The sequence below is a fragment of the Chiloscyllium plagiosum genome, unplaced genomic scaffold (assembly GCF_037043375.1).
Source record: "Chiloscyllium plagiosum isolate Xiang-an unplaced genomic scaffold, Cpla_swu_hap1 HiC_scaffold_4, whole genome shotgun sequence".
NCBI classification, from domain to species: Eukaryota; Metazoa; Chordata; class Chondrichthyes; order Orectolobiformes; family Hemiscylliidae; genus Chiloscyllium; species Chiloscyllium plagiosum.
In genome coordinates this window covers 90,089,913-90,113,931 of record NW_028270142.1, presented here as the reverse complement: position 1 = coordinate 90,113,931, position 24,019 = coordinate 90,089,913, and the positions used below count along the sequence as shown (strand labels likewise).

Here is a 24,019-nt window from a genome sequence, read left to right as displayed (position 1 = left end):
AATTTGTTTACTGAATAATTATAATCTGTCTCTAGATGACTAGTCAATTAGCATTAGAACGACAGAACTGTGTACTCTATTCCTTTTTTGAAAATAACTTGAAAATTTAATTGAGAATATTTGAGAAACTAGCACGTGTTTCTTGGGTTTAGGTGTTTTCTAATATGGTTATTCAGCCTGCATTTAATCTTCCCAAGGTAGAAGAGACCACATTGTGAATAGTGAATACGGTAGATGAGATTGAGCGAAGTACAGGTGAATTGCTGCCTCACCTGGAAAGTACATTTGGGATGTGGGATGGTGAGGAGGGAGGTAAATGGTCAAGTGTTGCATCTTCTGTAATTGCAGGGGAAGATGCTGTGGGTGTGTAAGGGAATGAAAAAGGAGTGAACCGAAGTGTCCCGGAGAGGATGGTCCCTGCAGAATACTACTGACAAGGGAGAGGAGGAGAATAAGTGTCTGGTTGTGGCATCCCATTGGAGGTGATCGAGGTAGTGGCTTTCAGTCCTTTGGAAGTGGAAACATTCTAACCTTGTTGTGGAAGGGAAGGGGTAGAAGTGTGGAAGATGTGTCAAACACTAATAAGGGCCCTGTCAATCACTGTCATGAGCAGAGAAAAATGGTGGAAGTATCTGAGGCCCTCCCCTGTGAAAGGTGGCATTGTCAGAATGGATGCAATAGAGATGGCAAAACTGAAAATGGGATGGAATCTTTACAGGAAACTGGGTATGAGGGCTTAAAGTCGAGGTAGCTGTGGGAGTCAGTGGCTTTGTAGTGTAAACTGTGGCCAGCCTTTCCACAGATATGGAAACACGTGTTGGGGAAGTGAGGAGTCAAATGTTGTGGTTCTGTTCGCCAAGCTGGAAATTTTTGTTGCAAACGTTTCGTCCCCTGTCTAGGTGACATCCTCACTGCTTGGGAGCCTCCTGTGAAGCGCTTCTGTGGTGTTTCCTCTGGCATTTATAGTGGACTAACACTATATAGGACAAACAGGAAGACAGCTAACGATCCGCATCCATGAACATCAACTAGCCACGAAACGAAACGACACACACTCAGACGACAAGCAACATGAATTCGACTGGGACAACACTACCATTAGAAAGGGCAAGCCAAACAAAGAACAGCCAGGGAATTCCTAGAAGCATGGCACTCATCCACAAACTCCATCAATAAACACATTGACCTGGACCCAATATACCGGCCACTACAGCGGACAGCTGAAACTGACAACCGGAAGCGGCAGGGACAGGCCACTATAAATGCCGGAGGAAACACCACAGAAGCGCTTCACAGGAGGCTCCCAAGCACTGAGGATGTCACCTAGACAGGGGACGAAACGTTTGCAACAAGAATTTCCAGCTCGGCGAACAGAACCACAACAACGAGCACCCGAGCTACAAATCTTCTCCCAAACTTTGAGGAGTCAAATATTGAGCATCTTCAGTCCTTTTGTTTTAATTTTATTTGGAGGTTATTTGGGACTTAGTTCATTGAAAAATTTTATTGTCTGTGTGAATAAAATCTTTGGCAACATTGTATTAAAAATACAGGATTTTTATAAACTGTGCAAAACGCAAGACTGAAGTTCGAAATCCTGTTAAAATTTATTGAAAATGTAACATCACAGACATTCTATCCTTACAAAAAAGGTCTTGTCACATTTTTGGTCAACTTGTCGATTTATAATATCCAGAGCCCATATGAATAATGGAAACTAACCTGTGAAAAAATGCCTTTGTAATTGTGCCTTGTCACAAATGCTGACACTGTTGCTGCTTAACTTTGAATTTGCCAGGTTCTCAGTTTGAAAAGCACAGTAACTCCCACACACTAAGCACACATTTTGGCTCCTGACATTCTGTTCAAATTTTGCTATTTAATTGCATGAAATATCATTTACATATCAACTTTCTGTTGTATCTGTTGTAAAAGCAAATCTTCCTGTTGTCACTATTTTGAATCATTGTTTGTCTCTTCAAGTTATTTTGCCCACATTTCAAAAGGGCATCTATGTAACATCAAAACCATTATAATTAGATAAATATTCCAGTGTGTTACTGAAAATAGTTAAAAATGTTTTCATTTACAAATTTCAAGACACAATGCTTTCTTGAATTGTAAGTGAATTCGAAAATGTTACATCTTGTGGTAACACTAAATTTATGCATAACTTCTCAGTACCAATTACTTAAGCTTATGGACATGGTTGCACTGCTGCACCAGGTGTCACAACTGGAACTGCAGAGCTCCCAGCCTATTGAATTAACTGTCAACCTTCTGAAGGTGGACTTGCAAAGTTTTGCCACGAAGCAAATCCCTGCATTAAATTGTTCAAACTGTTTAGAGGGCAATCATCAGATGTGTGGGAGATTGCACCTCTCTTCCATCACACTTCCACTCCCTCCACCAGCTCCCCCCTCCTCTTCCCACCCCAAATCAGGGACAGCAGTGCCCTGTAAAATCCAGCCCAATGTGAATTTGTAACAGAGAAACTGAGTGCATTGATGGTGCCTTAGTTTTCGTTACCTGTGAACTTGTTTAAAAAATTTGAAGACAGCGGAAGCATGCCAAAGTGAATAAAATGGCAGACTAATATCAATGCTTGCTCTTTTTTTTGAAAAAAATTCTGTAGTTTAGATAGCCAGCTAGTTTCAGATTTGAAAAGGTGAATGCTAATTACTCAAAATCTGAGACAATTGTGACATTGTGGAACAAATTACAGAGGACGAATGCACAAAAATGTATGAAAAAATTCACTCGGACCTTTTTGAATATTAAGTTGAAAATAAGAAAAATACTTTTTAAGTTGAGGTTCTCTTGCTACGCATGTGTCAGAGAACAACTTGGTGGGAGAGAGATTAACATTTAAATTGAGATATGACTTAAGATAGAGGGGTTGAGATTGCGATTAAAATGCAGAAATAATGGTGTAAAAGGCTAGAAGGAAGAGGAGATGGTGAATCTTAAACATATTTAAAGTGAATGATTAATTGTGAGAGCAAAGGACTCGACGAAAATGAGCTTTTCGAAGGTATATTTGTTCAGGGAAACTACATTTGAATCTCTTGTTATATTTGCAAAATGTTTTGTGAAAATGATGGCAGATGAGGAAGAATTGGCATAGTGATCTTAACACTGGTCAAGTGATCCAAATCCTCAGGCTGACATTCTGAATTTGTGTTCAAATCATGTCCTGACAGGTGGTGTCATCTGACTTAAATAAAAATCTGTAATTTAAAAGCTTGTCAAATGGCAAGTAACTTTTGTCATAAAAACCCATCTGGTTCATTTTTTTAATAGATATTTTTATTAGAAATTTAACATTTTAACAAGTTTACAAAAATAAACAAAACTCTCGTACTTAAATCTTAAATAAATAATAACCAAAATTTAACAAAAGAAAAATACCGAGGGGAAAAAAAACCAAAACTCAACTAACTACTAATCTAACCTACAACTAACCAGAGTGTATATTTAAGTCTCTTACATTATTCAAATAAGAAAAAAAAACAACGGATAACACAGAAATTGGGTAGTGAGATACATGCTCGGAATGTGTTAACATCAAATGTAACAAAACCTGTATTCGTGCGGGACTCCTCTCCCAAGGGGCCCCAGACCAGCCACGTTCGTAATCTCAATTAAATAAAAGCCCTTGTTAGGATAGCCGAAATATCTGTATTCATGTAATTCAAGAAGGGCTACCATATTTTTATGAAATAATTTGGTCTTTCGGTACACCATATTTGTAAGGAAGTCAGGGGGAATACATTCCATAATTAATCTGTGCCAATTTGAAAGTCCAGGGGGGCCCTCAGCCATCCAGTTTACCAAAATATTTTTCCTTGCACAGAAAGAGAGAATAGAAAATAGTCTTTTCCCATGCATATCCAGGGAGGGTAAGTTCGAAAAGCCCAAAAGGAGAGATATAGGGTCCACTTTAATTTCCGTTCCTAAACTTTCTGTCCGGGTACTTGCTACTTTTGTCCAGTATCTAAGGATCTTATGACAGGTCCATAGGCAATGTACAAGAGTGCCCACCTCTATTTTACATTTGGGACACATTGGAGATGCTCCTGCCTTAGATTTTGCCAATCGATCCAGTGCTATATGGGCCCTATGAAGTATCTTCAGCTGGATAGCCTGAGTTCTGTTACAGATGGTGATTCTTCTGGCATTTTCCCAAATTTATTCCACGTTTCTATCGAGATTTCTAGTCACAAATCCTGATCCCATGTTTTAAGCAGATTGTCCATATCTCCCGATACTTCATCATGTAGTAAATGATAAATAGTACTGACGGAAGATACCCTCATTGGTTGTAGTACTCTACATTCTCTATCTGATTTATAAAGACTATCTAATAACGTAGTCGTTTCTGTATATAATCTCGAATTTGGAAGTATCGAAAGAGGTCTCCATTACGTAATCTGAATTTCTGACGCAGCTGTTCAAAAGACATTAGGACCCCATCTTTAAATAGGTCCCCTATACGTGAGGTACCCCTGGATTTCCAGAGTTTAAAATTGGCATCTGTAAACCCCGGTTGGAATCCCCATGCTCCCACTATTGGCGCATAGGGGGATGTTTTATGTGAGTTGCCCTCATTTTGCCGCATTCTATTCCAAGCTTTAATTGTGTTTAGTATTATAGGGGTTTTAAAGTGATCCGTAATGATTTTCCTCTTGTCTGAAAATAAAAGGTTAATAAGTGGGCATTTTACTTGAGAAGCCTCGATGTCCAGCCAGATTGATTGTGGATCAGACAAGACCCAATCAGCTATGTAACTTAATAGGGAACTTAACTGATATTTCCTAAAATCTGGGAAGTCCAATCCTCCCCTTGCCTGTGGAAGCTGTCGCTTCTTCAGCTTAATGAGGGGCCGTCTATGATTCCAGATAAAGGAACCCAACCAGACATATAATTTACGTCGTGCCAGCCTCGGCAGCATCACCGGAAGCATTCTCATGGGGTCTGGTAGATGGGGCAGGACATTCATTTTAATTAGTGCTATTCTACCCAGCCAAGAAATTGGAAGGTCTCCCCATCGCTGGAGGTCCTGCCTTATCCTTTCCACTAAATGCACAAAGTTAGCCTTGTATAACTGACCAAATACTGGGGTAATAAAAATGCCTAAATATAAGAAACCCTCCAGGGACCACCGAAAGGGAAAGTGGGATCCATCCACTAAGTGGGGTATCATAGCAAGGCCACCTATTGGCATAGCCTCCGATTTTGAGAAATTAATTTTTTAGCCTGAGAATGTGCTAAATGTATTAATAACTTGGATTAAGCGAGGAATGGACATCAGAGGATTACTGAGGAATAGAAGAACATCCTCTGCATAAAGGGTAATGTTATGTTTACCTGTACCAATCCTCGGGGCTGTTATATTAGGATCAGCCCGTATGGCTTCTGCTCGTGGTTCAATTACTAGCGTAAATAACAATGGTGAGAGAGGACATCCCTGACGGCAGCCCCTACCCACACTGAAGCTATCCGAACCTAATCCATTGGTAACCACAACTGCTTTGGGATCACTATACAATGTTGAGACCCATTTGGTAAACACCTTTCCAACGCCAAACCTTTCCAATGTGTAAAACAAATATGACCATTCCACCTTATCGAATGCCTTTTCTGCGTCTAATGAGACTACTACTCCTGGTATCTTTCCCTGATGGCAGGCTTGAATCATATTCAAAACCCTTCTAATATTATTGGATGATCTACGACCCTTAATAAACCCCGTCTGATCCTCCTTTATGATATGTGGCAATACCCTTTCTAGTCTCAATGCTAACGTTTTAGAAAGGATTTTAAAATCTACACTTAGCAAGGATATTGGTCTGTATGACACACAATCTTCTGGATCCTTTCCTTTTTTAAGGATAAGCGAGATATTTGCCTCTTTCAGCGGAGGTGGGAGACAGCCCTGACTATGTGCGTAGTTATACGTGTCCATAAGTGGACCAGCCAATATTCCTGTAAATTCTTTATAGAACTCAGCTTGAAAACCATCTAGGCCAGGCCTTACCGCTCTGAAGTTGCCTGATTGCGTCAAGTATTTCTTGGACTGTTAGGGGAGCATTTAAGACCGATACCTGTTCCGGAGTTAGGTCCGGAAAGGTCAAATTTTTAAAAAATGATTGCATCCTCCTAGTCCTGTCTTCACAATCCTGCGATTTATATATATCAGAATAAATTTTTCTAAAGATTGCATTAATCCTTTTATGATCATGAGTCAAAATACCTGTACTTTCTTGATAGACCTGATAGTTTGAGGGGCCTTTTTTTCCTTTGCAAGAAATGCTAAGTATTTGTTTTGCAAATAATATTTCCATCTTAGCCGTTTGGGTAAGCGTGGTGTTTAGAGCTGCCCTAAGCGCCGTAATCCTTTGCAATTTGATAATAGAAGGTCTATCAGCGTATGCTGTTTCAGCTGCTTTTAAGCTGTTGTTCTCCCTTTAATATTTTCTGGGTCGCTGAGTAGGAGATGATCAAACCTCGCGTGTAAGCTTTGATGGTCTCCCACATCATTGGGTTGCTAGCCGTACCTAAATTAATTTTTAAAAAGTTTTAAATTCTTGAGAGAAGTACTTTACAAATTTACTATCTTTCATCAGGAAGGGGTCCATACGTCAGTGCCGAGGGGATGTCCCGTTGTTCCTTGCCTTGATTTCCATACATACAGCAGCGTGGTCGGAAATTGCTATACTATCTATTTTACAGGATGATATGGAATTTAAAAAAATCGAGGGAGCAAAAAACATATCATTCTGGTATGACATTTATGTGGATTGGAGTAAAAAGAAAAATCTCTGCCCTGTGGATGAAGACATCTTCATATATCTACTAATCCTAATTCTTTGTTCAGATCCACCAATTGTCTAGATCTGGGAGATACTCTTGCAGTACTCTTGGGAATCCTATCTATTTCTGGATCCATAATACAATTAAAGTCTCCCCCTATAATTGTATGACGGGCACCAAGAGCCATCAATTTTGAGAAGGCTTCCGTTATAAATTTAAAGGGGTGTGCCGGGGGGCAGTACAAATTTAAAATCCCATATTTCTCTCCATTTATAAGAGCTTTATTAAGAATATATCATCCAGATTCGTCTTTTATCTGATTTAGGATTTTGAAAGGGAAATTCTTTCGAATAAGAATAACAAGTCCCCTACGTTTTGAGCTAAAAGAAGTAAAAAATGCCTGATCAAATTCACCTGTCGTAATTTCAAGTGTTCTTTATCTGACAGGTGTGTCTCCTGTAGGAGAGCTATATCAACTCTTTCTTTCTTGAGATTTGATAATATTTTCTTCCTTTTGACTGGCAAATTACTCCCGTTGACATTCCAGGTGCACCACTTAACCGACTGATCAACCATAATCGTCTGGGCCAATTCGAGACCCCTCTGGAGGGGGAAACCCTATCCAGAACATCCCGAACATAGAGCATATAAAATTCACAAAAATAAAGGCTCTCTCATACACTCTCAACAGTATAATAAAAAACAATTTCTAAATAAAAAAAAATATAAAAGGTATTTAAATGGAGATTTTCCCCCTTGTTCCCAGGGGGTGTCACTTCCTTTCCAAAGGTCCATTGTATCCTCTCCCAACCAGTGCCCCACCCTTGACCCAGGCAATCCTCAATAGGATGAGGAGAATTCAGATATACTACAAAGCTAGAGCTAGCACCCTACGCCCCCCCCCCACACCAATACCTGGATATATTTGGTAATATTAATACCATGTATAAACATATATAACTATAAAATTACAACCTCAACAAATAATAATTAAATATAATAATACAAAATAACAAGGGAAAACCACCCCGCTCCTGGAGACAGAGGTAAAATAGAATAAGGTAACCACCTCCCCCCACCAACATTAGCTAGACCCCCCCCAGCTCCCCGGTTATATAGAGTAATAAAAAAAAAACCCAAGGGGTGGGGGAGAAAATCGTTAAATAGAGAACAAATAAATAAATCCCTCTCCCCACCCCCCAAGATGATAATAAACAGTAAGGTAAAAAAAAGGGGGCCATAAACCAGAGTGGGGGGAGGGCAACCAACATCCAATATCTCTTAGAATTTATCTGAGAGTCCAAAAATTCCTTAGCCTTTTCTGGCGATCCGAAGTTATACACAGATCCTTCGTGGTTAAAGCGTAGCATCGCTGGGTAGCGTAAGGAGTACTGAATATTTAAGTCCCTTAATAAACGCTTCTTCGCCTCATTGAATGCCTTCCTCTTTCGGACCAGAGCTGGGGAAAAGTCCTTGAATAACATGATCTTGGATCCTTTATAGATCATGGCTTGGGAATCTTTTCCAAGATTTCTAGAGGCTTCTGGAGTATCTGCCTCTCCTTATAGCTCTGCAGCAGGAACAGGACCGGGCGGGGACGCTGGTTTGAGCCGGGCCCGTGTATTGCAACCCGGTAGGCACATTCTACCCTTACCTGGCCTGATCCAGCCTCCAGATTTAAAAGCTGTGGCAGCCACTGCTCGAGAAACGCAGTAAGCTGGCCTTCCTCTTCCCATTCGGGAAGGCCCAACAAACGAATATTTTTTCAATGACCTCGATTGTCGAGGTCATCAGTATAATTTTATAAGGTCTGGACTCGCTGTTCGAGAGTCCAGACCCGATCCATGGCCGGTTGCGCTGTAGTTTCGGAGGTCGCGGCCTTTAGCTCCGCCCCTCCGACTCGGTGCTCGATTTCCATCGACTTCGGGATTCTTCAATAAAAGCATCGATCTTCGCATCCAATTTGGAGATGATTTCCACGAGGCTTGCCACCATAGGTAAGTCCCCCGGGGTGGCTGCGGATGCCTCAGCTGCAGCTGGAGAGGGTGGGGGAGGGGTTCTTGCTTGCTGAGAACCACGGGCTCCCTTCCCTTTAGTCATTTTTACTGAAGATTAGATTGCTTCGTATTAAATTTAAACAACTAATTAAATTAAACAGCTATTTTAAATTATTTGGTGAGATGGTGGGGGTGGGTGACCCACTTTGCCCAAGTCTTGGGAGGAGCACTGTAGACTCAAACTTGCTGGGTCGCCATCTTGGATCCCCCCCACCTCTTTTTAAAAGGGAAGATCATCTGTCATCCTCACTTCACCTGGCCTACATTCAATTCCAGAGCCACAGCAATGTAGTTGACTCTAATTGCCCTTTAAGGTGGCCCAGTTATAGTCATATAGTACAGACGAGACCATTTGGCTCATTGAGTCTGTGCCAACTTATTGAAGTTAATCTTACTTTCCAGCACTTAGGCCCTAGCTTTGAATGTTATGACATTTCAAGTGCTCGTCCACAAAACTGTAAAGGTTAAGCTTTTTTTCTGTCTATAATTCCCTCCTACAGAGTGCATTTCTGATTCCCACTGCTTTTGGGTTCAAAGCATTTCCTCAAATCCACTTTAAACCTCCTGGCTTTCATTTCATAATTAAGTATCCACGTTATTGAACCCAACATGACAAAGTCGGGGAAAAAAAAGGAAGGGAACACCTGGCATCGATCTGGGTATCATGAATGACGATGACTAGCACAATCATGTTAACAGTGTGGAAACATTCCTAAGCAACTTCTGGGAGCTTGTGCCAAAGCGAGGAGAGCTGTCTCTCAGAAATGCAAGAAACATCCTGACCTAGCCATATTCGTTGGACTTAGAATCATACTTTAAGGCAATCAGCAGGTTAGATCCACTAGAGGTGGTGGCACCTGGTATACATTTAGGAGGGAATTGCTTTGGGGGTTCTTAACATTCACTTTAGACCCTGTGTAATCTCCTGGCTCCAGCTCAAAATTAGACAAGACAAACTCCTGCTGTTAAATTGGTACTCCATTTGAACAGAAGATGGAGAATGCACAGAGAGCATGATGTACTGAATGTCGGAGTTCCATGTCATTGACTTGGCTGAGTCCTCAATGGACGCAGATGTTGTGTGACAAGGGTTTGTGATAAGGGAACTAATGAGAGAGAAGACGACCTACTTGACTCTGTCTTCACCAGTGGTGCTGGAAGAGCACAGCAATTCAGGCAGCATCCAACGAGCAGCAAAATCGACGTTTCGGGCAAAAGCCCCTCATCAGGGAAATTCCCATTCCTGATGAGGAGCTTTTGCCCGAAACATCGATTTTTTTCCTGCTCGTCGGATGCTGCCTGAATTGCTGTGCTCTTCCAGCACCACTGATCCAGAATCTGGTTTCCAGCATCTGCAGTCATTGTTTTTACCTCTGTCTTCACCAGTCTACTTGTTACAGATGCATCCATTCATGACAGTGGGAGTGATCACTGAATGTCTTTTTGAAAATGGCATTCAGTCTTCACATTGAGAAGCTAACCTTCATGTTGTGTGGTAATACTGCCACCTTAAATAAGACAGATCTCAAATGGATTGAGCAACTGAAACTACAGTCATGGGTTACTGTGGGCTATCAACACCAGCAGAATTGTACTCAACCACAATCTGTAACCTCTTCTCCTGGCATATGCTGCACCCTAAGATTGTGTCAAGTCAGAGCTTCAACCATGCTTCCATAATTTGTGCAGGAGGCAATGCTGGGAAAAGTGCTAGGCATATCTAAAAGTGAGATATCAATCTGGTGAAGCTATCTCACAGGACGACACCAAACATTAGTGAGACTGCAACTGTAGTGCTCTATACAGTACTGGTCACCATGCAAACAGAAAGATGTTAATGCTTTGGAAAAGTTCAGCAAAGATTTACTACACCAGTAACTGGAATGGACAGGCTGCTTTATGAGGAAAGGCTCGACAGACTAGGCCTCCATACTCTGCAGCTGAAGAGTGAGAGGTGACTTAATTGAAACATGGAAGATCCTGAGGGGAGTTAACTGGTGGATGTGGAAAGGATATTTCCTGTTGTGGGGTAAATCCAGAACTAGGGGTCATAGTTTAAAGGGAGGAGGGGTCACCATTAAAAATGGATGAAAAAACATTTTTCCTAAAGGTTGAGTGTCTTTGTAATTCCCTTAATCAAAAGGCAGTGGATGCAGACTGATTAAAGATTATTAAGGCCCAATTCGATTCTTGATTAGCAAGAGGATGGAAGATTATTGGGGACATGCAGGAATCTAGAATTGAGGTTAAAATCAGGTTAGGTTTGATCTAATTGAATGGCAGAACAGAATTGAAAGGCCAAGTGCCCTACACTTGTTCCTTGTCTCTGTTTGTATATACTCACATGCCAAAAAGCATGTGAAATAAACAGAGTTAAGTGATTCCACAAACAACAGTTGACATCTATCCTGTGTGGTCCTGTTGCATCTAGCCATGGATGTTGATAGCCAATTAAACAAGAAACAACTGGTTGAGGGTTTCTAAATATTTTCATTCTCAATGATGGGAGAGTGCAGCATATCAGTGCAAAAGGTGAGGTTGAATCATTTGCATCCACCTCCAGAAGTCATTTTGGTCTTGTACTGAGATTGCCATCTCAGATGACCGTTTTCAGCAAGTATCATTCCACGGGATATCAAGAAATGCCTGAAGATACTGGGTACTGTGAAGGTCATGGGCCTTGATATAATTCCAGTAATAGCACTGAAGATATGTTCTAGAACTAGCCATATCCCTAATAATGCTGTTTTAGTACAGTTATAATGCTGTTATCCATCTGATAACTGTAGAACATTGCCCAGCTATGTCCTATGCACAAAATGTAGGTCAAATCCAACCAGATAGTTAGTGCCCCATCAGTTTACCCTTGATCCTGAGTAAAATGAAGAAGGTTATATCAAAAGTGCTGTCAAACAGCTCTTGCTGAGCAATAACATGCTCACTTGTACTCAGTTGGATTCTACTCGGGCCACTCAGCTGGTATCCTCATTACAGCCTTGCTTGGAACATGGACTAAAGAGCTGAATTCTAGAGATGAAAGAGTGTGACATCAAGGGTCCTTTGGACTGTGTGGCATCAGAGAGCCATCGCCAGACTGAAATAAGTGGCAAATGGGGGAAAACTCTCTGCAAGTTGAAGTCATACCTAGAACAAAGGAAGGTGGGTGTGATTGTTGGTGGTTAATCACCGCCTCATCCAGGCATCACTGCAAGAGTTTATCAGAGCATTGTCTTAAGTCAAACTGTCTTAAGTAATTCCCTTCCTTTCATTGTAGGTCAGATTTGACAAATGACAAGTATTTGGAAGATACAGTGTGGAAGAGAGTAAATGTTGAAGGGTGCAGTTAGGATGCTTAACAACTGAGCTATGTTGTTCTGGATGGTGTCCAAGCTTTGAGTTTTGCGGCTTCACCCATTCTGTCAAGTGGAGAGTTCCCCATCATATTCATGACTTGTGCCTTGTGAACAGACCTCGAGAAAGAGGTGAATTACTTTCCAAGCCCCTAACCTGTTCTTGCAACCACAGTATTTGTGGCTGGTTCAGTTCAGTTTCAGGTCATAGTTCCTCACCACTGAAGTCAAACTCACTGCTAATGAAGTCTATAATAGGTGGGCTTATATTTACAGCCTTTTTTGAATAAGGCTATAAAATTTTCAACTTTCCAATCCTCCAGTACCTCCCTCAACACCACGGTAATTTGAGAGATTGTGTCCAGTCCTTGTAATTTCCATGTTCTCTTCCTTCAAAATCCCTGAATGTACCTCATCTGGTCCTGGTTCATTTTCACCTCAAGTGCCAACAGTGTACCCAACACTACTTCTCTCTCAAATTTGAAACCTTCTAGTGATCATTTTCCATCTTCTACCATCATAGTCTGGATAGCATCTCTCTTTGATAAGGACAGATGCAAAGTACTCATTTAACACCTCAGCCAAACCCCTGCATTGAGGTGTGTAAATCTCCCTTTTATTCCTGAGTCAGCTGTACTCTTTTACTATTTATATTGCCATAGAAGACTCTGGGATACCTTTATGTTGGCATTCGTCTTTTCTCCTAATCCCCTTTCCTTCTCTAATTTGGTTTGTCATTCCCCCCCTCTGAATCTTCAATATTCCTCTTGGTCATCAATTTTAGCACATTTTTTTCTTATTCTTAATTTCTACTTCCTTTGACATTCAGGGAGCTTTGTATTTATTTCTTTCTCCCTTTTCCTAGTTTAGGAAATATGACTTGATTGGAACCAAACCCTCTCCTGTTTGAAAGTAGCCGTTATTCAGTTACAGTTGTTTATGCTAACCGTTCATTCCAGTTAATCCTGCCCAGCTGTTCTTGCCTCATTCAAGTTTGCTCTCCACCAATTGATTTTTCTACTCTGAATTGTTGCAAGTGATTCTCCACCATCATCCTGAACCTTGAGATATGGTAATCGTTGTCTCCTAAATATTCCCCAACTGATGCTTGATCCAGTGGCCCTACTCTCTTTCAAGAACCAGGCCTAAAACTCTATCCTTTGTTGTTAGACTGGGAACATACTACTGCAGGAAGCTCTGATGCAAGCAATCCAGAAACAATTGCCTCCCCTTCCCTGTGCATTGAGGTTTGAGTAATTGGTGTCTTCCATTATAACTACACTATGATGTTGGTATCTCTCAATAATTTCCCTCAGATTTGTTCGACATCCTTTCTACTCGTCAGTCTATAAATTACACTTGGCAATGTAATTGTGTCCTTTTTGTTCTTTAACTCCACAAAATTGACGCTGTGCTTGGACAATCTGAGACATTCTTTTAAAACTGCTGCTTCTGCTTGGTTCATTTTCTGCCTTTTCTGAATACCTTGTGTTCAGAGATTCTGAACACCCAGTCTTGTCCTTCCTTGAGTTAAGTCTCTGTGTTGTCACAATTTCCGAACTCCATAAGGCAATCTGCACTGTGACTCCCTAATCTTTTTTCCTGTGTTGATACCTGCTTTGTTCCACAAATCCGGATGACACAAGTTTTCTGTACAACAGCAGTAGCTTTATTATTGGACAGTCGGTGAGAGATTCAAAGCATCTCCAAAGTAGCCATGTGTTTTCTTGTAGTGACACTTCTTCACGAATCTCTGCTCTACACACAAACAGTATATTTTATAGGAATTAAACGATAGGTTTATCAGTCACATGCATGATTTTAAAGTAGGTAATTATGAATTTACAAAACCCAGTGAATGTGGCTGTCTTGTCATAATGAGTGATTGGATTATAGAGACTGATTATTGTATTCTTCATGATTGTGTTGATGGGAAGAGATTAAGGCAGAAGGGTTTTGCCAGCTGTAAATGGGGGATTCACATACCTATGCTAATATGGAGGGGAAGCAAAACCATGGGAGCGGGAGCAGTTTAACAGGGTTGTGGCCAAGGCTATAAGATTTGTCTGGAAAGGGCAAATACCTCTCTCTGGGGCTACAGGGGGAATCCACATGTGTGGCTCCATGAGGGTCTATTTCTGAGATACAGTCAGTCTCCTCCCTACTGAGATATTCTGTCTGTATTGTAAGAGTACAGGCTTTCAGTTGATACTGCGGTAAGTCCTTTGACAGTGGAATGTACACAGATCTTTGAAAGTTGCCACCCAGGTAAATAGTGCGGTGAAGAAGGCATATGGCGTACTGGCTTTTATTGGTAGAGGAATTGAGTTCCGGAGTACTGAGGTCATGTTGCAGTTGTATAAGACTCTGGTGCAGCCGCATCTGGAGTATTGTGTGCAGTTTTGGTCGCCATATTATAAGAAGGATGTGGAGGCACTGGAACGGGTGCAGAGGAGGTTTACCAGGATGTTGCCTGGTATGGTAGAAAGATCGTATGAGGCACTTGGGGTTGTTTTCATTGGAGAAAAGAAGGTTTAGGGGTGATTTGATAGAGGTGTACAAGATGATTAGGGGTTTAGATAGGGTCGACAGTGAGAATCTTTTTCTACGTATGGAGTCAGCTATTACAAGGGGGCATAGCTTTAAATTAAGGGGTGGTAGGTATAGGACAGACGTTAGGGGTAGGTTCTTTTCTCAGCGAGTCGTGAGTTCATGGAATGCCCTGTCAGTAGCAGTGGTGGACTCTCCCTCATTATGGGCATTTAAGCGGGCATTGGATAGGCATATGGAGGATAGTGGGCTAGTGTAGGTTAGGTGGGCTTGGATCGGCGCAACATCGAGGGCCGAAGGGCCTGTACTGCGCTGTATTCTTCTATGTTCTATGTTTAACCCTGAATGTTAAACATGCACTAACCCTGATTTAGACTTTTTTCTTTCTTATGCTGACTTCACTGACTAGCTCACTAGTACCTGTTGCATTTCTAAGTATTTTTTGAACCCCGGTCTTCTCTATGATTCTTGCTTGGTTCCCATATACACTCCTTTTCCATTCTCATGACTTCACAAACTGAGTTATTAAACTATAACTGCTGGCTAAGTACATAAAACTTATACTTTCAGGGTTTGTAATATGTTTAAAACCAAAATTATTAGATTGCAGTCACTTATAATTTTCAGAATTGTATCATTTGCCTTGAACCTGTAATTACCTGTTTTGTTATGGTTTAAAAAATGCCTGAAGAATATGGTACATCAGTTACTTGTGCCTGTTATATCAGGTGGCATTGTGGGATTCTTCGATGCTAAAGAAGGAGTAATTATAGTCTGTAAAGGTTGCACTTTACTCATTCAGATTTTACTGGATTAGATGTAGATGAGCAGATGTTATGCGATTTTGATTTTAATTTTTAGTGTACTGATTTGTTTTTAGGTAGCATAAACCTCAAATAAATGCACAAAGCAACAACAATTTAAAAAAATAACTCATTGTACAAAATTGATTGTGAATTAACATTGAAAAAGTATTTTTGCTCTGTCAGCATGCATTCTGCTGAAAACCACTGCACCAATCCTATTCCCGATTGTAAAGCATTTCCTATAATTTGAACAATTTCTGTACATTAAGATTTTTTTCAAAGATGACATATTCAAACCCCTCATATATTCTACTTCTAGCAAAGGACAAATTCCATGCAGAAATATGCCCCTCTTTCCCTCAAGTAGTACTACTTACGTGTTGTAATCAAAGAGCTTAAAACTGAAAATGCAATATTTTCCGATTTATATGCTCTGTTATCATTCTAATACAAACCGGACACGCCAACCCAAAACTGGCAGTTTAATGAGCTGTTATGCCTGCAGATGGAGCTGTTATCTAAAATAAAAGCTTTTATCTAAAATGCAATCAGTAAATTGATTGGGGCTGTTAGTTGTTGTTAATGGTTAAATGGATCAGATGGAGTGGCAAGGGCAATTGTAATGTGAACTAGAATGATTTGATTTTTTTTCTGATCTAACTGAAAAAGATAATATTTTGGGGCAATATATTTTATTAGCAGTAAAGCTTTGGTACAAAGTTAAAAATCACACAACAACAGGTTATAGTCCAACAGGTTTAATTGGAAGCACTAGCTTTTGGAGCGCCGCTCCTTCATCAGGTAGTTCAGCGGTGCTCCGAAAGCTAGTGCTTCCAATTAAACCTGTTGGATTATAACCTGGTGTTGTGTGATTTTTAACTTTGTACACCCCAGTCCAACAACCGGCATCTCCAAAGCTTGGTATAATTTGACAGGGTTTATACAATAAGATATGGTGCTCAACAAATTGACTGTTAATTGGTTAAGAGATTATGCTAAGTTTTGTTAGGGAGCATGACTTTACAAATTAAATTATTAAATTCTACCTACTGGCTGAGTGCAACAAACTTAACTGTGATATGTCACTTATGTTTAGGATTTGTAATATTTGTTAACCAAAATTAATTGATTATGGTCACATAATTCTCAAGATATTACCATTTACCTTTTTTAACCTGTAATTATCTATTTTGTTATGGTTAAAAGGTAACACCTGAAGAATATGGTGCATCAGGTGACATATGGGATTCTTTGTTCAAGGAGGAGTAACTGTAGTCTCTAATGTTGTAATGTTGCTCATTCAGATTTTACTGTCATAGATATATGTGCAGATGTTATGTGGTTTTGATTTTAATTTTTAGTGGGCTGATGTATTTGTAGGTAGCATAAACCTCAAATGCTAAGCAGTAACAATGAAAACATAACGTCATTGTGTAAAATTGTATGTAAATTAACTGGTAAAATATTTTTACTCGAGGTCCGCGCACATTCTGTTGCCGTCGTCAGGTGATGAGGTATCCAATAGTGTATCTATTCACCTTTTTAATGGGGAATTGCAACAGCTGACCATCAAACTGGAGAATATTGGTTCAGAGCTTCTAGAAACATTAGAGATCTCTGCTAAAACCATAAATAATAAAGGTTAGTATTCTATGTTGAGAATGGGAATGTATGTCTCTTTATGGTAGGAGTTTCTTTAATCTTAAAACAATAACTTAGTCAGCAATTTATTTGTTGACTGTTGTTCTTCGAGTTTGTCCCCTTTTTGCCCCATCATAGAAAATGACTTTAGAGTTTTGTGTGTAATTAAGTGCTGTTAATTTGTACGTGTTAAATGCATACCTGTACTTCACACCATCTGTAGGTTTCAATTTTGTATAGTATTGAGGAAGGAGTTAGTACATTCAGGGTTTTTTCTGTTCTGGATGAACTGAATGGAAGAGGAAGAATTCATAGGCCCTCATGGGCAAGGCGTGCAGGTGGCACCTAATGAATTGTTCATTCGTTGAACTATTTTTCAAATTGGATTTGGATGAAGGGTCACTGGACTTGAAGCATTACCTCTATTTTCTCTCCACAGATGCTGCCTGAAATCCTGAGTTTCAATAGCGATTTTTGTTTTATTTGTTTTAGATCTCCAGCTTTCGCAGTTCTTTGTTTATTTCAGGATATGGTTTAAAGCGCTTTTCAAAAGAAGCACATGTGAGGCAAGAGAAAGCCTTTTCACAAGGCAAAGGTTGTCAGGGGATGGAATGCATAGCATGGTAGAAACTGGTTCATTTGAGAAAATATTGGATAATTATTTAAGTAGGAATGATAAGCATAGTTAAGGGGACAAAGCAGACAATTGGCATTACCTCAAAATGCTCTGAGCTAGTGTAGACACGAGCTAAATGGCCTCTTCTGCACAGTAATGATTCTGTGACACTGTTATAACCAAGGGCAGAAGAACGCGCTGTCACTAGTTTCTCCAATATGTGATCATAACATAAAAATGAGCATATTTTCTGGTTACAGTGAAGATCCTATAAATTAATCAGAAATAATGATACCATATATCTAAACCTGTATCAATTTAAGTTTTTAAACAAAATTATGCAGAAGACACAGCTTGGTCAGGAAGTGCAATCTTGCAATATTTCTTCAATCACTATTTCAAAACAACAAATAGGTTTAATGCTGAATTGGTGTACAAAGATTTCTTGGCAGAACTGGAAAAGAAAAAATGAAAGAACTGCAAATGCTGGAAATGAGAAACAAAAACAGCAATTGCTGGAAAAGCTCAGCAAGTCTGGCAGCATCTGTGGAGAGAAAGTGGAGTTAACATAGCATTAATCATAAAAATCTGGCTCACTGTTGACAGTGGTCAGCATTTTAGTTTCTGTTGAGTTTCTGTTGAATTCCAGTTTTTACAAAAGAGTTTAAATTTTACATCTACCATCATGGGATACAAACCCATGTCCCCAAGCAGTTAATCTGGGGTTTCATATTGCTAGCCCAATAACATTTACTAGTATACCACCAGCATTCCTGATGGAGGTTGAAGAATTTTGTTGGGGCATGTTGGAGGAGGTAGTAGAATTGTGTTGGGGTCTGTGAGGCAGAAGGGAGAACACTGTCTGCGTCTGTGGGGGTGAAGGGGGAATACTGTCTGTATCTGGAGGAGCAGAGAGAATGCTATTGGGGTCTGTAGGGCCAAAGGAAAAGCTGTCAGGATCTGTGCAGGGTTGTAAGGGAGAATTTTGTGTGTGTGTGTGTGTGTGTTGGGGGGCGGGGGGGTGGGAAAGGAAGGGAAGAGTGGGGAATGTTGTTGGGATCTATGGGAGTGAAGGCAAGGAAGGAAAGGCTGTACACTTAATGAGGAGTGGGAATCTGAACACTATCAGTACAGGGACATGTTTTATACTAAACAAATAAATGTAGGCCAAAAAATCAATTGGAGATACTATATTTGGCAACATTTTCACTGTGAAACAGTTGTAAATAGCACAATTAACATCAGGTTTGGCACATTTTAAACTTAAAATATTGCGGTTAAAGTGACATAGCATGTCTTGCTTTGACTGTTAGTGTTGGGAAATTTGCTCTCTGAACCATACTTAAGAAAAACTATTGTTTCCAAACTCTACATATATCATACATAGATGGAATTGTCATGTGCTTTTTGGGAAATTAGTCAATATGTTGTTTACCCATTTAAAAACAATGTTAACTCAATTTCTGTACTGAAATCTGTTCAATGAATTCATCTTATGATCATGCACGACTGGTGATTAATTTGACCTTAAAAACAGCGTACAACCTTCATTTTGTTACCAGCTTGTCTTAGTCAATCCAACAGCTTACTAGAATATAACAGTATATCACAATCAAGTTCTATTATCATTCACAGAAAAACTGTATGGTGACTTTCTGAGCTGGAACTTAGAAGAATTGCTCACACAATTTCCACTTCAATCTGGGAAGACAGCTATTTTTACAGTGAATATCCAAGTAAAATTAGACTTCTCCTGTCAAGAAAATCTGCTCCAGGACTTGAATGATGGTAGGCAATCTAGTAAATTAAAGGTGTGATGATTCAATATTGGTTGTTTTTAAGTTGGTTCAACAAAATGGCTGAAAATGTATCTATGCTTGTAAGAAGAAAGGGTCTGCACTGCTTTTGTGGGGATTTGAAAGATCATTCTCATTTCAATTTCTGGTCCAGAAAAACTGCCTGAAATTTTATTTATTATAGCTGTGCTCAGTGGAGGAACAGAGGAAAGATGCAACACAGTCCATTGGTAATGTACAGAGTATGTTTGAGGAATGTTGATTTAGTGATCTTAATTTGGTTTGGCCATCTTTAAAGTTGTAATCACCTGCAGCTATAACCAAGCTTTGGTTAAATGCCACACTATTTTAGGCATTTAGACTAGTTGGAATTTGAAACTTTGGTACTACTTTGCAGTTGAAATTATTGTCATATCAAATATCATTGATATGCATAGTTTTCTTATGTTAGTGAGGTCCTTTTCCCCTCCTCACTTAAGTGTAAAGATGACTATCCTGTTGTGGAATCCTGCAACATTGATGCATGAAGACTTTTTATCATTACAAATGATATGCGTGCTACCAATGTTGTATCATTATTCTTTGTGACTCGAGAGCTTTTTGCATTTGTACTTGTTATTTTTCTTCTGTAATTGCATCTTTTCTGTTCTTTATGATTAAGACGGTAAAGTTGATTTTCTCTTATCTCTTGTGCCTAGCGCCTTTTCATTCCCTACAACAACAAAATTCATTTCAATATATGTGTTGGTTGTAAATCATTTGTCGAAAGTAACTTATGGCATGTTTTACAAATGTGGATGAGACAAGAATAATGTAATTTTTAAGAATTCTAAGAGTCTATTTGGACTCAATTCCAATCTTCTTTCTCTATCAATATGTTTATCAAATGTATCCTTTAACCTAGTATCCTGAATGTTGCTTTAGTTAGTTCAGTTTTGGCCATCACTCCTCTAAATAAATATTCAAAAATTGAGAAACTGGTTATTTATCCCATTGTTGATGCTTTACACTTGAGAGATTTGGCCGTTGTGATGAGACTTAACACAACAATTGCTAAAAAGATTGAGATAGGAAGCAATTTGTTCAGTATTATTTCTCAAAATGGCTGTGCCAGTGATCAGTCTTTGATGTATTCTTTTTGAGAAATGATGCCGAACTTGGCTCAGCATGCTTGTTTTTTAAAAGGGATTCTTTTGAGGTTAATTTGCGCACCTTTCATTTCTGGCCAGTGTGTTTCATTGGAGAAACACACTGTCCAGACAGCAAGGTGAAATGAAGAGGATTGAATAAATTGATGGATGCAAGTAATGAGTTGGAACTTAAAATAAACAGCAACAACCTCTCTTGGGCTCAGCACTTGAATTTTTTTTCTTTTGGTGTGAAGTCAATCAGGGTAGCAGGAATTAATGAAATAACTAAGTTTACTACATATTTCTGAATGACCTACAGTAATTGCATCACAATTGATATTCATGAGTATATCATTGTGCTTAATCTTTGATTTCAGGAAAAGTGGAGTAAGTCCCTCCATTCGTGCAAGTTAATGATTTTGAAACAAATCATGTGCTTGGTTTGCTACTTTGCAATTATTTCTGGCTATCCATTGATCCAAAACAAGCTTCACCCGTACACCTGCACAATTTTGTCCTAAAATACAAAGCAAATATTCATTGACTGATTTGTTTTGTTTAGATTGAACATTTAAAATGTACCTAATCAGGTGGTTTCTAATTTACCTATTTTTCTAATCAACCTGTTCAGGACGTTACCTCACCTCTGAAGCAGTTGGGACTTAATCCTGGGCTTTTTGGCCCAGGGATAGGGACACTACCACTGGGCCAAAAGAACCCCACCCCAGAGTTGGTTTCGAATTTTCAAAAAAATTTATCTGTTTTTCTAATCGAGTTATTCAGAGATGTTATAACCCACTCTTGGGTTTGAACCTGTGCCTCACGGTCCAAGGGTAGGGACATTACTACAGTGCCACAAGAGCCCTCTGGTTTATTCACAGAGCTCAACTGACAAATTTAAACCTGTGTCACCTGTACCTATTTGCTGCATATTGCTTCCATTCAGGAAACATGCTTCTTCTTCTGTCCCATTTTTATCTTTAATAGAAAAAGTTATTTAAATGTCTAAAGGTTTTGTTGCATTAAAATTTACATAAAAGGAAAGAAATTGCAAGCTACATTTTTTGGGTTATGACTGTGAAAATAAATTACTTCAGTACTATATCGTAATAGAATAGTCACAGAATGAGGGTGGTGGAAGCTGATTGAACTGTAACTTTCCAAACTTTCATTTTAAAAGGAAAAGCATTGTAAGACTTTGGGGAAAGAGAAAGTGAATGGTGTTGATTGAATGGCTCTTTGAAGAAAGTTGGCATAGGCATGTTAATCTAAATCATTTTTTGTAAGTTTCTATGAACCTAAACAAATTAGTGTTTAAAGCTCGTAATGCTCTGATGATTATAGAAGGCGATAACTGACTTAATTCTAAAATCCTTTTGGAGCACTCAAGTGCTTGTCAACTCCTCATAACTCCATATGACACAGGATCATAAAAACGTCAAAATTATTTCTATGACATTAGGAAAACAGAATTTGAGAATGTGGTGAAATTTTGGTCCATGATATGAACACACATGCTTCTAAATTTTCTGAATTGTTCAAATTTTAGTCTCAAATTGGAGAGGTATTGCCACTCAAATTTGAATACATATTTGTTCAGTAGAGTTGGAGCAAATTGGACTTGCATGTAAATGTCGGTGGCTTTAACTCACTTTGCAAACTATGGTACAAAATAAGCTATTTTTGAATACAGTTCACTGGAGACAGAATGTTGATTTTGTGCTAGCTTCATGCTTACAATGTAAACTTTCCTCAGGGATCTACTTGTTGTTTTTCATGCGCAAAGCATTTTTGTTATACACTGCTGTCAAACAAAACTCCAGTTTTCAAACTATTTTTGCCCCGTTATTATCCAAAGAAGAATTTATTTGGCGTCCTGATGAGATAACTGGTATAAACGAATCAATATTGCAAAGCAATCTACTTTCTGAAACAATTGTACTTCACTTATTATTAACCATTTCCTTCTGTATAATATTTGTAGAGCTACGGTGTTTGTTAATTTGTGGGATAATCTAATTGGCTGTGATGTACACGGAATTGAGATAAAATTGCAATTCAGAAGTGTGCAAGTCAAGTATTTGTTTCTACTTTCATGAATGTCTTAAAGTTTGAAGGTATATAATACAATTTTTTTTTAATATTCATCACCTTTATTTCATTTACTGTTTTATTATTGTGTTTTGGATATAAGGTTGTTTGTAGATGATTGAATGAAATGGCAGATTATTGACCTTAAAGATTGAGACTTTTTGACCTGAAGGAAGCTTGAGAGTAATTGATTACGCAATTCAGTTGAAGAAATTTCTTAACATTTTTTGCTATCTCTGCATTTCATGTTTTCTACATTGAAAGCCAAGTTCGAAGTAATGGAACAAAGCAAAATATCCCAGATGATAAGCTAAATCTGAAATAAGAACCAAAATCTTGGGAATATTCAACAGGTTAGGCAAAGTGTGGAGTCAGAAAACATTAATGTTTCAGATCAATTAATGTCAGTGAAGTAATTGGTTTCAAACATATATAGGGCAAGTGTGAGAAAAGAGCAAAAGGAAATAGGCTGATAGTCTTGAAGACCAGGGAGAATAAATGCAGATTTTTAGAATTTGATGAAAGTTTGGCCTGTGGAAAGTGGAAATATACGATTTCTGATTGATCAATGTAAATTTGGATCCAAAAAAAAATTTAAAAACTTGAAGTAATTCATTTTGTTTGCATTATGTGGAAACAGAGTTTTCTCCTTTCACTCCATGCTTTAGTTCAAACTATACAGAAAAGATCTCATCATGTTCACTTGGAAAGGCAGATTTTGTGTCATCTGAAAGGCAGTAATTTCCTCGATTAATAGATAATATGGAAGTGGCAGAAGTGAGCAAATATTTCACTTATGGCTTAATCGAAATTCCAAGAGACTATTGTGCCTTCAGCTTGTGTTTTATTCACAAGACTCTTGGCATTCAAATATGTATCACTAACCACTATAGAACAGTCACCTATTTGTCTTTGCTTGCTTTCTTTTCTTTTAGTTGTTTCCTAATTTCCTGACTTCCATTTTCAGCTTAGTTTATCTCCCTACTTATCTCACTCTTCTAATCTCCGGTGGAAACGAGCTGAGCATATCCAGCTTTGCCTGTTAAGACAATCTCTTCATTCCAGGCATCAAACTAATAAACCTCATCAGAACTGCCTGCTAATGCATTTAGTCAATTGCTAAATTTTAAGAGAAGATTGTATTCCCAATAACTGATTAACAAGAT

At 39.0% G+C, this 24,019-nt stretch overlaps 1 protein-coding gene across 6 annotated transcripts in view; it reads left to right on the top strand.

Annotated features, from left to right (window-relative positions):
• trappc9 (trafficking protein particle complex subunit 9) overlaps window positions 1-24,019 on the top strand; it is a 663,479-nt gene that overhangs the window by 123,408 nt on the left and 516,052 nt on the right. For all 6 annotated transcript variants that reach the window (XM_087986471.1, XM_087986468.1, XM_087986469.1 and 3 more), the window contains 2 exons: window positions 17,057-17,220; window positions 19,472-19,624. In XM_087986471.1, coding sequence (XP_087842597.1) covers window positions 17,057-17,220; window positions 19,472-19,624 — 317 coding nt within the window. The remainder of the gene's footprint in view (window positions 1-17,056; window positions 17,221-19,471; window positions 19,625-24,019) is intronic.